Genomic DNA, 16,831 nt, shown 5'->3' on the forward strand with positions numbered 1-16,831 from the left:
CAAACATCTGAACAGTCAGTTTATGTTTCCTTTCTAGAAGGCGGAAATGTAAACAACCAGTTTGTTTGGATTTGGAGTCCAATTTCAAAAATACGCTGTTCGGCCCTGTTGCAGTATCTTAGTTTTTTTGACAATGTTGTGAGATAACTTTGACTTTTTCCTTGTTAAATGGCCGAGGTTCACATTATTGGTCAAATTTTGAGCGCAACTGGGTTCCCCAGCCATAATTTGTTTTGCAAGTGGGGTATACATGCAGGTAAATGTATTTCAGGTGACATTCGTGGTGTCTGCTTGTTGTTATTTCGATAATGAATCCTCACATAACAGACAATCATTCATAGGTGCGGGTTGGCGAGTTATTGAAGGACTAACAGATGGTCAGACGCATGTTGACAACCCTTCTTGGCAAGATATAGCTGTTTGGAGTCACCCTATCGATGTACATTTTGCCACCAAAGGTGTTCAAGGTCTGAGATTTTAGTTACGTCTCTAGATTTATAATGTCTGTTTCAATTATTTCATACTAACTGGTGAACTACTACATGTATTTCTCAGGTTGGCCCAAGATTCATCTCCAAGTGTACCATTATGATAAGTTTGGACGCAGTGAAGTGTATGGATATGGGTTTTGCTACATTCCAACATCTCCAGGAACCCACAAAGTTGATGTTGTGACATGGAGACCAATCGGTTAGCAACAAGTATATTACCGCATTCACCTGAGTCTAAGACTCCCCCCCCCCCCACGCGTTTAAGACCCCTCCCACTTAAAAGGCCTCAAATTCAGAAAAATTAAAAATAACAGGAGGCGCCGACACGTGTACCTATAAAGTATATTTAACGTGTTTCCGGGCTTCTGAAGTGACTATTTATTAACCATAAAAATATTATTTTAAAATAATCAAAAAACAATTATTAAATTATTTATTGAACTAAATCTAATAGAATTATTAAAACAGAACTTTCTTTTATTTAACAGGAACTCTTGCTGAACAATTTAGACAACATTTTCTTGGTGGTGGTGCTCAACTGAAGACGCCTGATCTTGTTCACAATTCTACCGACCGCTACCGTTTACAAACAGAAACTATGGGCTCAGTACATCTTGAAATCTCTGTCATTCTCCGAAACTTTGCTAAATTCGGAGTTGAAACATAACTTGCTGGCAGAAGACATGAAGGTAGCAAAATCAACTATGGACTTAGTAATTTTCTTACTTGTCCTTTTTTCTCAAGTTGTTGGTCAAACTGTACCACCAACTGGAGGAAGTCTCTCATCCACAACAGACCCAACAACATGTGGAATTGGAAGCATTACTTGCTCCACATATGAAACTCTTGCATCTAGTATAGAGGTGCCAGTCTCCTCCCAAATACCTAGTCTGGAAACTACTACATCCATTCCTGCCGCACAAGAGGGAAATGCAGTAAGTCCCTCTGCAATACCTACTGAAAATGTGACAAAGAATCAGTTTGAAATCACAACTCAAATACAGAAGAAAACTACTACTAGTACTACTACAGTACCTCCCACTGCGTCACCCATTGCACAGAAACCATTGGAGGAAGCTACTTTGGGCTATGACAACAGTGGAATATGTGCCTGTGATCTTACGGTAATATTGAACACTTTTACCCTAGGATTTTCAGGAAACAAATTATAGTTTTAAATTTTTTATTAATTTTTTAAAATATTTTCAGTCATACTCTTGTGATATAAACTGCTGTTGTGATCCAGAATGCTCTCCCTTTCACCGCACCTCATTCTCCCACTGCCAAGTGGAGGGCTACCCTCCGTATGATAACCGATACTGCTATGCTTCAAAATTAGTTTTTCTAAACAATTCAGAACATATTTTAAAACAGACACAGAATGGTGCATTCTGTATTGTGCGCTCAAATCTTGCAGGATCTGTGCTTTATCCCTCACATTCAGTAAGTGTTACTTCTGTAAGGTAATAACTCTATTGAAATTATTGAAATATGGCTCGTGATAATTTTGAATTACAGGCAATCATAAGCAATCAAGAGTTTTCTAAGCTTTGGAGACAAGCACATGTATCATTTTGGCCAGAACCAAGCTCTGGCATCCTGCTTTCAATTGAAAAACCAAAGCCATACAAAGCAGGGTCCCCCATCTGGGTCTTGCAAAACAACCAAATACTTTCTCTAGGTAAGTTTCAATGCTTGTATTCTTCAGAATTGCTATTTACTATTTTTCTAACAGTGAAACCTGATGTAAAATTAATTAATTTAAAAATTAAAATTTCTAGAGTTACCAGCATCTGGATTGACTACAACATGCTCTGCCATGAAAAGGGTGCCTTACCTTCTCCCTTCCTCATCACAATGTATTCGCAAAGTTCCCTCAACCCAAAAAGATTGTGAAAAGGTCAGCTTGGGATTAATCCGCCAGATATCAGGGATTGTTCAGTCACCAATGCTCATAAATCAGACTGGAATGATTTCTAAAAATAATGTATGTTGAATGTAAGAAGGTAAATAGTTATCTTTCATAAATCAGTATGTAACATTTTTTCTTTTGGTTGAGCAGGAGACTTGCCCAGGCTCTATATGTGCACCTGTTAAATACTTTACATGCTCAGGCCCTCCATTTGAAAACTCTTCTGCTGAGAGCTGTAAAAATATTTCGATTGACAGAATGGTGTTTGGATTAAAATCTAGTATTTGTCATGGCATTGTGAAGAAACTGATGTGAGTTAAAGATTGCAGTGTCTTAATGCACTTAAATTAATTTCTTCATTATTATTCCCGCTTTTTGCTTACAGGCTTGTGTTCCACCACAATGGAACTGCTGGGCTAGAACATGTAGAAGCCTATATGTGGTTGCTTAACATGTCTTTAGCTGAAGAATGGTCAACCCAGTCACTCCATCAATCATTCTCTGTGGAATTCAAATGGATAACCTCTAATAGCACGGCTGAGAAAATTATGAACAGTACTGCTTCTCAAGCCAAAAGTGTGATGTTCTCTCGCAGCGGTAATAGAGGATATACTGTTGGGAAGCCAGTTATAGCTGGATTGAAGCTGATGTCTAATTCTAATAGCAGCAAAGATGTTACCAATGGATCGAGGGGCAGTATCAATTTTCATACAATTGAGCTGAGCCCTGATTCTAAGCAATGGATAACATTACCAAAATCAAATCTATACGGTAAAACCTAAAGAGAACAGTGATTTTGTATTTGGTGTTAGTCTTTAAATGTACCAATCTGAAATTTTTCTTTTGTAGGAATGTGTGATTGGACTCCAAACCAGAGGCACATTGTAACTTTTGGAGAGGATTTGCATGTGTCATGTGGTGTTGAAGTCTCTCTTAAAAACATTTCATCTCAGTCCATGTGCATAGGACTAAGAATGAGAATGCTCCACCTTCTTCTTGGACATGAGGGTGGATTCCTTGAGAATGGGAACCTGATGTCAGAGTGGAGAAGGTTTGTAATTTTAACATCTATTAGTTACTAATGATAAAGTAGCTATGTTACGGTCCATTATTGTCTGTCACAAAATTCTGACTTTTATTTTCCCTGCCAAGGATGATAGCAATGTTTGGAAATGCGAATGTTTCTAATCCAGAAGAATGGATTCCTCTTCTATTAGACGCTCAAGCTCCATTTTCAAATCAGGCTATTGTTGACCAAAAAGAAGGCACCGATGAGGATCGTCTCCTGCAAACCTGTGAGAATGTCCCACTTGGGATCCAATTACAAGTAATGCATGGTTTTGTAGGCACTACATTAAAACCACAGTCAAGAATTGTTGGTGCCTCTCTTAAGTAAGCGTTTTAGTGTGCTGCCTTTAATTTATAAGTTATTCACATTACCACTTTTAACTTAGCTCAAGCATTCATGTCTTTTTATTTCCCATCAGATTCACCTCAATACAAGACATTGGATTGGCTTGTTCATCGGAAACTTGCTATCAAAGAAATGAATCTCTCCATTTGAGGATTGTATCAACCGTAAAATTTGTTGATGTGTCTTCTCCAGCAGTTACTCGATTTGCTGAACCACCAGCAATTCACATCCGTTTGCCCCCTGACTTCTTTTATCCCTTCATGTCATCAGAAAATACAGCTCACCTAATTGTATACAATAACTTTCTTCTGCTTGTATCTCTTCTAGTATTAGCACTTCTACATGTGAATAGTTTTTACCACTCTTAATAGCTACCTATGGTACATTTTCTAAAAATTAAAATTGTTGTTTTTAAGCTGCACTTTTATTCAGTTATTATGTATGTTTGCTATAAATTTAGTAAACTGGTGTTGTGTGTGACAATATATTAGAGTGTGGGTTGTGTTCAATGCAAAATATTCTATTCTACTTTTCTGGTATTTTTTCAATTTAGTTGTAGTCTTTGCACCAAATATTATATTCTAGTCTATATTGTATCCAAAACAAAGTTATCATTAAAAAGACCTCATTGTTCTAGTCTAGAGACAACTTGTTTTTTTTTTTTTTAAATATTTTAATGAAACCTCAAAGTTAGACCATCTTATTTCTGCTTTCTTATAACTTTTGAAGCAATTTGATGGTAATTAATTTAGGTTTAACTTTTGGTACCACAATAATATATAAAGATGAAAATTATTTTTATCATTTTATTTGTTTTGGTAAAACATCAAGAAGCAGTGGTTGGACTCAGATAGCTACAGCTCATGACTAGCCAATAAACCGACACATAAGTGTTGGTATGTCGTTCTACCACACACCAAACATGTTGAAATCCTTAATTGCAAGATTGGTTTGTACACTACTGTATTTTAACTAATACAAAAATACACAGTAGTTTGTTAATTTAAATGGCAGCGGAAGCCTAAAGAGATCATACCTAGAAATATGTTAGAGGTTAATTATTAAAAAATAAATTAGTCTGAGAACACCTCTTTTCCTACCTTATTACCACAAAGTTTAGAAAATGGTTTAGGGTTGAATTTAATCACTTACACTTCTATGAAAGATATCAATCTTACAACAACTTTATGATCACAGTCAAATTGTAACAAATTAAGAAACTCAATTATTTTTTTGGCCCCTGCCCCTGATGTCTTCTTTTACTTTCGTCCCTGGAGTAGAAGAAACTGAATGAAGAAAAGCAAGGCAACAGTCACAAGCAATCAAAGGGCTCAATGAAACATGTTGGGTCAGAAATTTACAACTTATAGCTAAGGAAAATGTGCGAAAAAGAAGAAACCTAGCTTAGCTGTAAATTGGTACAATTTAATGCAGGCAAAATTAGCAGGTGGATGTATCAGGTTGGCAAGCACTTGTCATAGTAGGAGCAGTAATTGATGGAGCCTCATCTGCCTCAATTGCTAATGGTATTGATGGTTCAGACTCAGCTCGTCTGGCAAGGGAATCATTAAGAGGGTTGTCTAATGGAGAATCATCTTCATTTTCCTCCTCTTTGTTAACATTTGGTTCACTTCTTGTCAAAGCCTCTGTTTCGGAAATAGGTTTCATGCCAAGGGAAGGTCTATCATCTATTAGTTCTGCATTCAGGCACACATTGCTGATATCAACCTGTTTGAGAACAAAGAAAACCAATGGATTTTGATAATACCTCTTAAAATGTGAGCTGTGTCTAAGAAATGCTGAACTCTAATGCAGCTGCTTGAACACGGAACACAATACAAACAAGTACATCCACATGTTTTGTAAGATTAAAAGATTGTGAAATAAAATAGTAGAGGAGTACTTACAGCACTGTTAGAGAAGATAGCAGCAGGTCCCAAGTTTGTTGCATTAGTATCTACATTTGAAACTTTTCTTGCTGGTTCTTGAATAGGTTTCTCAATTCGACTTGTTTGCATTGGTGAATGATAAGTTTCTGGTGAAAGGGGTGCTGGAGTTGATGGTATGGACTGGCTTGGAGTTATAGGGGTCAGAACAAGTTGTCGGACTACTGATCTATCCCGACCTCCATTTGCAGCATGACTATGACTAGTTGGGCTACTTGCACGATTCCAGGGAGGCGTCATGTCCCCGGCCCGTTGTGCCTTGTCCTATAAATAATTAAATATCAAGTCGATCATAGAAAAAGATTAGGACACTGGGAGTATGGCTAGAGATAGCTAAATAATAATTTAAATACTTGATAGATAATATAGGAAAGGAATACCAAATACTCACAAGTCGGTGCTGATTGATTAAATCACAGGCTTTGCCAAGTATAACTACAGATATTAAAATCCTGAATGATGTCACACATAAATAGCCAAGCACAAACAGGCAAATTGAGGCAGCTGATTCGATATTTAGGGCCTGAGCTAAGACACGAACCATGACTACTCCAAGGGGTAGGGGTATGAACCCCATTCGACGTGCAACTAGATCAGAGTGGTCCGAAAATGCCTTGAAAAATGAAAAGACAGCAGAATAATAAAAACAAGCATAGTAAAAGAAAAAGAACATTTTTCAATTTTAAAGTAGACAAAAGTACTTACATGCTTTTGTCTAGTTTGAGCCATATCATAGGCAAGACTGATGGTGTAATCACGGTAAACATCAACCTTGAGTTCATTAAAGCGTGTGATGAAAGCATGCTTGATCCAATCAACGAGAACCTCAGCTACCAACACCATCAGGCAATCAGGTACAAGTACCCACAACCGTTCTGAAAATGTTACAAATTTACTCAAAACCTAATTAATTTGCAAAACATTAAACAAGAGATACAAGATCTCTTGCATTAAAATTAATACTGACCTTCTTTCCAAGAGTATTCCCTCATGGTCTGTAGTACTACGATGAATAAAAGAACAAAAAGATGAAATCTTTCCCGAACATCGCTACAAGACACTTGGAAAAGATTGTTCTTGTCAAATTTCTTAAAGACACTGCCTTTAAGTTCGACAAACTGCAAGAAGATGAAGATGGATATTAGAATGTACCAGGCTAGATACACCTGAAGACTGCATTGACAATAAGCCTCACATTATTAGACATCATAATGGTTAAAAGAGCTTTGTTGTTGGAATTTATGGCAACATTAAGCGTTGTGGCCTGGCAGAGAACAAGGAGGCTATGGAGAACTGACTCAACACTAAGGATGATATGCAAATCAATTTAAATAAAGTAATATTGATTCTGAAGCGTTCTACACAGAAAGGATACAGACATATGCAACTGCAAAAAATAGATGAGGTATAACTCCAAGGTGTTCTCTTCTACGATCCCTTGGTTCTGTGGCTGTCCAGAATAAAGCATCAATTGTGTCCTGTCCAAAGGCAGAGAAAAGACGATCGCCAACCTAGAAATTTAATCAAGCGGTGTAGATAATTTTACAATACTATTTACTGTTGGTTGATTGATCATGTTTACATGGTGGTAATTTAAGGACTCTACCTCTAACATATTGTAGAAAATATATAATTTTATGACAGATTGGCTCTTAATTAGATGGTACATCATACTTGTATCAATGTAGAACATAAGCATACTGCAGCTTATTAAGATGCAAGCCTTCAGAAGGTCACATATTTCAGCTGGAGCCAAAATGCTTCTGGTTCTAATTTGTCTTGACCCTCTGAAAAATACAACAAAAGCATTCAATGAAGTGGTTTTGGAGAAAAGTAATGTTTTGAATAAATTTCTTAAGAGAATCCATAATAAAAAAAATGGGGAAGGAGGAAAATTACCCAAAGCAAGCACGCAATGGCCTTGTGATAAGAGAGAGGAAAGCCATAATAAATCGCATGGGCAGGAAAGTATAAACAAACAGGAAAGAATCAGCGCACTGTAAAGAAATCACAAATGTATTGAAGAACAGTATAGTTTTAATACCAAAATTTCAGCTGCAAGGTATAGTGATGACTTGAGCTTCGCGCTTTTACCTGGAAGAATCCATATGTCATAAACTTTTCTACCTCCCTGGGTATTTTCATAAAGGAATAAACCTTTTCACGACGAGCAGAGTAACGCTCTTCATCATGTTCAAGAAGATAGCTTCGCGTTAACTCTACCCGAAGAAACTCTAAAAGTGACGGTCTTCTCTGGAAATCTGAAGAAAAAGGAGTAAAAGGTGATGAGGATTATCATTCAACAAGGAAACAAGTCATGTTGAGAAAAAAAGCTTGAAGATGATAATTTCATTAATCAACATCATGAAAATTTTAAAAAGATGTAGACGACAGTTGAATTGCAGAAGCCAGTTTTAAACTTAAGCAAAAATACATCAGATTCAATGTCTGTCTTTAGAGGTCACAATGGTTTTCCAAGTATAGAATATCAATAAAATTAAATAGCATAATCGAAAGACAAAATATACATATGACACTTTACGCAGGAGAGGAAAAGTAAATTTAACTTAAATGAGAAGAAGGTGTTCTAAAAATGCGAACAGATGTCACTGTAGAGTATCATAACAATGTCTCTAACCTATCTTCGACCGAGGATTTTCTTGGTCACGCAGAATGTCTTGCCTGTCCCAACTGTTCTTTAAGTCCGCTTCATTAAACAAGTCCTCTACTTTATTTTCGTTGTTGTAAACAACTCGAGAGCTAGTTCTAAACCTGATTTTTTTCTCATTTTGATGACCGTGCTGTCCACCAATTCTGTCAGCCATGGTGACATCTCTCTAAACAACCAACGCCCTGCGAATACCGACTTTGTGGTACGTGTCCTTTCAGCCTGTGAATAATCTTGCATGGCTTCCTATTTGGGCGTTTGGGCGCGGGGGAAGTTCACAAGTACACGCGTCCCATTTTCCTTGGGTTACGTGAAAACGCATTAAAGTGGGGAAAAAGTAGGGAACTACCAGAATCTGCGACTAGAGGCATCTTCCGAAAATTATATTCTGCCAGTATTTCCAGAACGACTAAACGAGAAATCAACGCGACGCGTTTCACGCAGATATGTGGGTTGATAATGTGATTGGTCCAATTTCATGATGATACCAACTTGATATCTACAATGCAAGATATTTTTCTGTAAAAGAAACAAGAAACCCCAAAATACAGGCCTTCGCCGCCATGGTGAACAACATGGTGCTCAATAAATTTCGGAATCAACGTAATTTCCTTTTTCTCGTTCTGGTTCAGCAAGGCTCCGGTGGAGGGCGACACCGTGCCAGGGACACCGGGGGTGAACAACCCTCCAAGCGCTCACCCCCACCCTTCCATTCAGCATGGCTGCACGTCCCGAACACATCGTATGAGCCCCCCTTCCGCCTTTCGCTCCGCGGCAACCCCCTCACCACACTCTGCCGTCAGTATTTGCAGCTTTCCTCAAACGGAAAGAAACTGGCCATACACGCACACACAAATTTAGATATGGTATGACAAAAAATAGCTAGGTCAGACCCCGTACGTGTTAATTGTTTTCTTTCATTTATACCATGTTCTTTTTGTAAAATAAAAAATGTTTTTTTAAATAAAAATAATTTTTTGATTTTTCGAAATGTGTATTTGGGCGTGGGGCCATAGGTATTTCGTCGGTACTAGCTTGCACGTTCCATATATTCGGGTGGCCAAACTCATACTTCACGGTGTCATGCTGTGGTGCTGGCTTTTGGAAGGACGGTCGTGGACACCAAACGCGGGGTGCATAAGTCTGGGCGGGCGGGCGCCTCGGGGCGGGGTTGGGCGGGGTTGGACGAGGGAAGGGGTGGAATGGGTGCGTGCGCCGAGCCGAGCCGAAGCTCCCTTGCCTCTGCGTGCCGGCGCTACGCTGAGCTACGCTGGGGCGGCGGCGGTGGAGTCGGTCGATATCTGCGCGGCTGCGTCCGCCGTCGCCTAGCTTGGCGCCACCCTCCCGCGGACCGTGCCCATGCCAGCCGGCGACGAGGAACCCGAGATCGCCCCGCGGACGCGGCCCTCCCCGCGGGTGGAGTGGGGGCTCCGCGGTGGGGTGCGGGGCGTGGCGGGGCATAGGGGAGGGGCGGCGCGGGGCCTGTGCAGACTGCCTGGCTCTGGTCAGAGCGCGGCCAGGCTGCCCCGTCGCGTCGCGTCGGTACGCCCAGAGAGCCTCCACGCTCAGTGCTACGCCAGTGCCGCCTGAACCGCGCCGCCGACACGCTCCGCTACCCGCCTCGTCAGCGCTTGTGCCTCGCCGCCGCCGACACACCCCCATGGATTACCCGGGACCCCGACGGCGGCCTCACCGACGGCGCTAGGGCTCAAGAAGAAAACCCGTGCCGCCGCCGGGCGGGCGCGGGAGGCGCTCGCGGGTCCATGGCGGGGCCATGTTGTTGACAAGATGACGCTAGCGGGGTCGCAATGAGCTTCAGGACGAGGGGCCCTGGGCCCCCGCCCCAGGACCCCCCGGGGCCCCGGCGGCCCGCGGCGTGGCCCGCGGCCAGCCTCTGCGCCCTGGCCGTGCTGCTGCTGCTGGCCGGCGCCTTCAGCCCCGCGGCCGGCGCGCCCAACGAGAAATGTAAGTCGACTAACCTCACTTTAGAGCGCGAGCTCGCGCCCCGCATCCCTCGCACCGTGGTTGTATGTGCGTGCGTGCGTGCGTGCGCACTCGGCCAGGATACGGCGACCTGGTGTGAAACCGGTTAAATCGTGCCGTGACCATGGAATTGGCCATCCGGTCTTCCCGGGTGTTAGGGTCAGGGTCCGCGACCCGCGGTCAAGGTGCCCCCTGGCGTTGAAGTTTCGCGAAAACAGTTTAATTTTAAGCAGATGATACAGTATCAGTGGTCTGTTTTTCATCTCGAGCACGCGATGAGGCTGGATGAGGGCGTCCGCTGTTTTTAATTGGCGGGTTTAATGAGGCCGAGGTCGTGTTCGTGGTTCGTTCGTCGTGGAGTCGGCATTGCGAGTAGTCGGCAGATCGGCCGTCTGCTCTGTTTTTTTTTTTTTTACTCTGGTCGCCCACTTCCCGGCTTGCGTGTGTTTCAGTGATGTCACATGACAAATTGCGCCTTCAGGCTTCGCTCTCCTACCCTACCCCACCCCTCTTCCTTCCTGCCCGTTTCCCGTCGTTGTTTTCAATAAACTTAAGGTAGACATAAGGTAGACAAATGCCCCATTCACCTACCCCCTTTTCCCGAACGTGATAGTAGATTTCCAGAGAATAAGCCCCCACCCCCGTCCAACACCCTCAGATCCCCAGAGCCTGCACACGCGGCATTCCGCGGGTGCGGTGAACAATCGTTTGTTTTGGGCGGTGAGCGGTGCGCGAGCTTTACGGACAAACAGATTCCGAGCAGAGTTTAGTCGGAATCGGATGCGCGATCCAACGCTCCCCTCTCCCCTCTTTCTCTTCGCGCCCCTTATCCCCACCATCCCCTCTCCCGCCCCACTTAGCCCCTACCCCCACATTTGTCTACACACGCACTCCCTCCCTCTCTCTCTCTCTCTCTCTCTCTCTCTCTCTCTCTCTCTCACACTCACATGCACCTTACGGTGTGCACCCGGCTGGAAATGTTCTGATAAATCAGTGGGCACCGCACTCTGGCCGGGGTGGAGGCCGGCGTGGTGTGTGCTGCGTGCCGCCCCCGGGGCCGCCCCCGGCGCCGCCCCCACGCCCCGGACGCACTCGTGGACTTTGATGCGGGCGGCGAGGCCGGGAGAGGCGAGGTGAGGCGAGCACTGGAATGTTGATTGGGTTTAGGATCGCCTTGCGCGCCCGGGGTTCGTGGCTGGACACGGCGCGGAGGCTTGGTTGCTGTGGAGCCATTACGCCGCATTACGCCCTTTCCGAAAATATATGTTGCGGAGCAGTATTCGCCCAATGAAAAACAAACCCGATAAGAGAAGGTCGGCGGCAGCGTGAGCAATCATCTTAAAATTACGCCCGCCAATCGCCGTTATACGAAGGTGCCGAAAGATCAGCCTCCGCAAGCTCTCATGGCGCCTGGTGGGTAGGCAACATCTCGGGCTTCCCGCCTGCAGGGCGTGCGCGTACTGCGGGATGGCCTACCCCGAGTCTCGCAGGAGCCAGACTCCCGAATAAATCTGAGGAGCAAAATAAACAAAACGTGATTTGGACGATCCCTAAGCAGCGCAGGGCAGGTAGGGCAGAGCGGGTAGGGAGGGGAGATGGGCGGGGGAGACCAGCCTCCGCGCATAGGTTGGAGGCCACGACTATTTGTTTCAATTTGCCTGTCTGTCCGGAAAGGGAAAGGGGGTTGGGGGTGAGGTGCGAGAGGTGGCCCGGAGGAGGGGAGGGTTGGGGGGTGGGGGAGTGAAAGAGCGAGATGCGGCGGTCGGTGGGTGAGAGTGGGTGGGCCACGGACACATTTTTAGTGCGTGCGATTATTTTTCACCCTTCCTGCTCGTCCGGTCCAGTGGGGAACACCATGGCGGTGCAGGACGGCGACGGGCGGGGAGGCCGAGGAAGCTCGTCTGCACCATCAGTACTGTAATTCGTGGAGCGAGGTTTCAATTCTCTCGCCGTTCCGCCTCGGCTTCGCGGCAGCATCGCACGCGCGGCGGGATCCCATTTCATAAATTAATTTCCGAATTCATTTAAGTCTAGTTTGTCGCGGAGATGGAATCGGATAGGATGCCGGGGCCGGGAAGGCCGGGCCGAGCGGCAAGGCTGCTCTCGGCGATACTGATGGGATAGGGTCCATTCGGGGCGCTGCCTGCCACCGGGCTGGGCGGCGGGGAGAGGGGCGTGGAGGCGGCCGGGCGGGGGCGTACCTGTGGTGGCGGTGCGGCGGTGGGCTGCTAGAGCTAATGGTGATTACCGAACCACGGGGATTAAGCGAGCCAGGATATACCGGCTCCCCAGGCTACCGCGCGCCTCCGCCCGAGAAGAGTCTCAGACTCAAGGTTGTGCGAGTCTCCTCGCGGCGCCCTTTCCCGCGCCCGGCCCTCGAGAGGGTAATGACAACGGAACAGCAGCCCGGGTCGGAGGCAGACTACTTACTTTACGTCGCAAGTAGGCAGCCCGCGAGCACCGGGAGCGGGAGGCTGCGCTACCAGGCGCTACCACGCCGCTACCAGGCGCTACCAGGCGCTACCAGGCGCTACCAGGCGCTACCCCCCGCGCGCGGTCCATCAGCCCAGAAGCGGGGGTGGAGATTAGGCGCCTAATATGATGACGGCCCCACCCGACTCGGCCTCGCCCCCACTCGCGTCGGATTCTAATCAAATTCCGATCCAGAATATTATTTAATATCATCGGCGATGGCGATGGCCCCTTGGCTGAAATTAAAACGGCATCATTTCAGCCGAGGTCCCCTTGCTGCCTATAGTGGGGAAAGTGTCTCGGAGGAGGGGGGGAGCGGGAGGGGGCGGCGGTCGCTGTCAAGGCAGTTACTTTATGAAAAGCGGGATCGCCGAATGGAAATCAGTGAGCGCCACTGATGCCAATTAGACCCCCCGTCGAGATGGTCGGGCCGCGGCTACGGGGACGCGCTGTCTGCACGGAGCTTTCCCCTCCCCTCTCCCCCTCCCGGGCGCAGACGGGACAGTCCCGATAATTCTTCGTCTAGCCTGGTGCAGTCCTTCTCTCCCTCCCCCTTCCCCCGCGACAAGCCCCTCGGCAAACAACGATTCTCTCTTTCTCCCTGCCTCCGCGCGCTCGCTCTCCGCGTCTGTCCTCGCCGTGCTCTCCCTCAGCCCCTGCTGAGTGGAGGGTAGGCCACCCGCCCAACAAACGTGTGCTGCGAGGTCTTCTTTTGCCTAACTACCGGGCGCTTGAAGTGCCTCAACCAGTTAACATTGCAGTGCACCTTGTCTTTATCAATAAGCAGTAAAATATTTTAAGTGTCTCCTCCCCCTCTCCTCGCCCTCTTCAGCACAGGGTGGGTGCTTGCCAGTGTGAGTCTTTTAAATGTTTTTCTCATCAAATATGATTTAAGTCTTCTTCCTGACCGCACTCTCAGTTACTTTTCACAAATTTGGTGAAATTTAAATGGGAGCGAAACGATAGGTCAATATGCACGCCATTCAAAGTGACGTTGCGGGAAAGGAGTGTAAACTGAACTCAAAAATGGATGGGAGGAAGAAGATGATGACTAGAGTAGTGATATTGATATTTATTGTTTTAAGTACACAAGACTAGAGAGTCTTATAGTTGTACATCATGACACATCGTTAGATTACAGTTCAGAAAGGTAACACATAGTGGAAGTGTTGGTTGCCGGGTTGCCAGGGGCCGGGGGCTGCGGGAGCGGAGGTACAGAGAGAGATGAGCGGAGCCGCACAGGCTCACACGCGACCCCGGGCCGTACCGCGGGCAAGCAGCAGGCAGGCGGGGAGTAATGAAAACTGCTCGCAGCAACAGTGGTATGAGAGATTGGTCGGGCGGTGTCGGGACGGGCCGACACGGGCCGCCCCCTCTAACGGTGTGGATGTGATGTACAGCGCCGGCAGCTGAGACTGGCGGGGGGGCTTATCAGTAACGCCCCCGCCCACCCCCTGTCCATCTTAACCCTCCCACAACCACACAGCTCAGCTCAGTGCTCCCTCATCCCCGCGCCAGGCTGCTGCTGGCTGCTGCTCCCACCACACGACACAGCGCCGGAAATCAATATCATAACTTCATATTGTTCATCATTTCACTGTGTTAAAAACACAAACATAATTACATTTTTTGCAATAATCTATTGCGTGGTCGGTTGTTAGGGGCTGATGTGCGACTTGCGGTTCGTTTGTCGTCCTCGAGAGGAATGCGTATAAATGGTGCCGCGGGGAGGGGCGAGGTGAGGGGTGCGTCTGCTAATAAAAATAATCAGGCAACTTGCATGCGATTTATTCATTGCTTATGAATACACAAGTCGCGCGCACAAAGCCTACCGCCGCCGCTATAGGCTACGGCCGGCTACCGCAGGCACGGGGGAGACCTGTGGCTGCGCGGAGAGTGCCGGCGGGCGCGGGAGAGCGCTGACGGGGGCCCAACCCCCGCGGGATTTACCTGCAGCCCGGGCCGAGCGGCGCGCCGCCCACCTCGCGACGGAAATGATTGGAGGAAAGGGACCACGCACGCAGATTGAAAGCCGGGCGCTGCGGACTTGGAGAGTCGTCGGGCCGGAGCCGGAGCGAGGGGGAGGTAAAGAGAGACAAAGAGACAGACAGGGAGACACAGAGAGAGAGACAGAGACAGAGGGAGATGGAGAGGGTCTTTTGGAAGCGCGATCAGGACGAACAATGAAAAGCCGGACTCAAGTTGAGCTGGAGCCGGACGGCTTGGAGGCCTGGTGGGGTGGAGGGGGAGCGGAGAGCGGGGGACGCTGTATTCACTGCGATCTGGCTAGCGGGTCGGTGCGCTGGTGCGCCGTCTCGCTCGCCCCACGCCACCCTTTGGAGCGACCGCGACGGAAGACCCTGCCGACTGGGAAACGCAGTTCGGAACGACTTTGGCCGCTCGCAGCTCGAGCCAAGGCTCCCGGCCGCACGCCCGGGTCCCGCGCCGCCGGAGCCGCCGCTGCCGCGCGTATTCGATTTTGCGGTCTTTTGTTATCCGCCGCGGTGGATATGCGTGCCCCCGGCCGCGCCTCTTTTGTGCCAACGAAATATGCGCATCGCTGATCCTTTTTCTTCTGCGGCCTCCGTCTCCTCCTCCCGTGGCGCCGCCTTAGGGCGCCCTACCTCGGCCCCCAGGCCCCGAGGCACGGTGTAGAGAGATACGGTGGGGACACTGGGGTACCTGGGGAGGTCCCCGTTTTGGATCCATTATTAGTTGCCCAGTACGCCGTCCGCCGCGCTGCTCGGCAACGCGTACCGGTGCTTCTCTCTCGCACAGTGACTACCTGTCTCTCTCGCACGCACGGGCGGGCGCCGGCGCTACGCTACGCCACGCCCGGTACACGTTGCCGAGCAGCGCGGCGGACGGCGTACTGGGAAACTAATAATGGATCCAAAACTGGGACCTCCCCAGGTAGGCCCGGAGCGGCCCAGTGTCCCCACCGTATCTCTCTACACCGTGCCCCGAGGCCTCCCGACCCCGGCCTGGCCCCGGCCTGGCCCCGGCCCCGGGGGAGGCGCCAGCCAACGCCCAGCGGGCCTATCTTGTTGACGCCCTCTCACCGCCTCTCACCTCTCAGATGTTTGTTTCTGCCGTCAATCCGCCACATTGTTCAAATGATGGTGTCATAAGTGATGACACAAGAAGAAAAAAACTTTGCAAGAAACCCCTAACCTCTTTTTTCCAAATTCATGTAAAAGTGCAAACAAGTTTTGTGAAGACCTTCAAGTTCGACGCATAACGGCGCGTTGGCGTATGGCAGGGGTCGTGACTCCCCGTCAGCACGTGGTTGCCGCCGCCTTTGTCGCCCTTGCCGAGTGAGTCCCCCGCCACCCTAACCGCCCCCGGGCCGCCCCCGGCGCCGCCCCTCGGGGTCAGGGTGCGCGGCGCCGCGCATCGCGGCCCATCTACGGGCACGGTGCCAGCGCGGGGGCGGCGCCGGGGGCGGCCCGGGGGTGGGGGACACCCAGGCCCCCGCTCCGGCCAGCAGCTCTCGAATTAGAGGCTGGGGGAGGGGAGGGCGGGGTGGAAGGGAGCAGGAGGCTGAATCGTTTTTCAACGTCCCTCTCACCGCGTCAGCAGACCGCCCGCATTCACTATGGTCGTCTGGTTCTGGCGGGGCGCGGCAGTGGTGGTGGGCGCGCTCCCCCGCCCGCCCCCCTCACCGCCACGCTGCACCACGGCCGCCCGCTGCGGGAGGGGAGGGAACGGCCCCTCGGGGACCTCCGGTACTGCCCCCGCGGGGCCCCGGCCCACCCCTCGGCACAACCCGGGGCGTTGTGCACACAGCGCGGCGCCGCGCGCAGCGTCCCGCCGGCCCCGCGCCCACCTGCTGGCGACGCCTCCAGCACGTCTCGCACCGGCACTCGGAAGGGGTCGGTCTGCGGCGGCGAACGTCAGTGAGTGCGGTCTGGTCCCGGCGGCTCGCCCAGTGCCCCCGCCCCG

The 16,831-nt window shown here is 48.6% G+C and overlaps 3 protein-coding genes and 1 long non-coding RNA gene across 4 annotated transcripts; 2 read left to right on the forward strand and 2 right to left on the reverse strand.

Annotated features, from left to right (window-relative positions):
* Positions 1-4: 4 nt before the first annotated feature.
* On the forward strand, positions 5-1,158 carry LOC113204313 (B9 domain-containing protein 2-like). Its single transcript, XM_026419467.2, has 4 exons — positions 5-256; positions 342-467; positions 556-690; positions 980-1,158. Exons 1-4 carry the CDS (start codon positions 169-171, stop codon positions 1,156-1,158), a joined length of 528 nt encoding a protein of 175 aa, XP_026275252.1. The 5' UTR covers positions 5-168.
* On the reverse strand, positions 865-1,676 carry LOC127749893 (uncharacterized). The gene is made up of 3 exons (XR_008011411.1): positions 1,527-1,676; positions 1,218-1,445; positions 865-1,135 (listed from the first exon to the last, which is right to left on the reverse strand). It is a non-coding gene; the product is annotated as an uncharacterized LOC127749893 (long non-coding RNA).
* LOC113204280 (tectonic-3) lies at positions 1,175-4,440 on the forward strand. The gene is made up of 9 exons (XM_052269877.1): positions 1,175-1,615; positions 1,701-1,934; positions 2,010-2,172; positions 2,273-2,478; positions 2,554-2,714; positions 2,789-3,174; positions 3,253-3,454; positions 3,556-3,795; positions 3,891-4,440. Exons 1-9 carry the CDS (start codon positions 1,175-1,177, stop codon positions 4,183-4,185), a joined length of 2,328 nt encoding a protein of 775 aa, XP_052125837.1. The 3' UTR covers positions 4,186-4,440.
* A 169-nt stretch (positions 4,441-4,609) lies between these two features.
* LOC113204311 (protein TAPT1 homolog) lies at positions 4,610-8,631 on the reverse strand. The gene is made up of 11 exons (XM_026419464.2): positions 8,402-8,631; positions 7,858-8,024; positions 7,663-7,760; positions 7,370-7,550; positions 7,139-7,274; positions 6,959-7,056; positions 6,731-6,881; positions 6,469-6,638; positions 6,155-6,376; positions 5,725-6,027; positions 4,610-5,545 (listed from the first exon to the last, which is right to left on the reverse strand). Exons 1-11 carry the CDS (start codon positions 8,586-8,588, stop codon positions 5,258-5,260), a joined length of 2,001 nt encoding a protein of 666 aa, XP_026275249.1. The 5' UTR covers positions 8,589-8,631; the 3' UTR covers positions 4,610-5,257.
* Between the last annotated feature and the right edge of the window lie 8,200 nt (positions 8,632-16,831).

This window comes from Frankliniella occidentalis, unplaced genomic scaffold, assembly GCF_000697945.3.
Source record: "Frankliniella occidentalis isolate FOCC.00 unplaced genomic scaffold, Focc_3.1 Scaffold105, whole genome shotgun sequence".
In the NCBI taxonomy this organism is placed as follows: Eukaryota; Metazoa; Arthropoda; class Insecta; order Thysanoptera; family Thripidae; genus Frankliniella; species Frankliniella occidentalis.

Bases quoted from the DNA above. Each gene is read 5' to 3' on its own strand.
- LOC113204313 (XM_026419467.2), top strand. From the start codon at position 169: ATGGCCGAGGTTCACATTATTGGTCAAATTTTGAGCGCAACTGGGTTC. The intron at 468-555 runs GTCTGAGATTTT...TGTATTTCTCAG, and splicing joins TGCCACCAAAGGTGTTCAAG to GTTGGCCCAAGATTCATCTC. The intron at 691-979 runs GTTAGCAACAAG...TTTATTTAACAG, and splicing joins TGTGACATGGAGACCAATCG to GAACTCTTGCTGAACAATTT.
- LOC113204311 (XM_026419464.2), bottom strand. From the start codon at position 8,588: ATGGCTGACAGAATTGGTGGACAGCACGGTCATCAAAATGAGAAAAAA. The intron at 7,275-7,369 runs GTAGAGTCCTTA...TTAAATTTCTAG, and splicing joins TTTTCTACAATATGTTAGAG to GTTGGCGATCGTCTTTTCTC. The intron at 6,028-6,154 runs GTGAGTATTTGG...AATTATTTATAG, and splicing joins TAATCAATCAGCACCGACTT to GACAAGGCACAACGGGCCGG.
- LOC113204280 (XM_052269877.1), top strand. From the start codon at position 1,175: ATGAAGGTAGCAAAATCAACTATGGACTTAGTAATTTTCTTACTTGTC. The intron at 1,616-1,700 runs GTAATATTGAAC...AAATATTTTCAG, and splicing joins TATGTGCCTGTGATCTTACG to TCATACTCTTGTGATATAAA. The intron at 3,796-3,890 runs GTAAGCGTTTTA...ATTTCCCATCAG, and splicing joins ATTGTTGGTGCCTCTCTTAA to ATTCACCTCAATACAAGACA.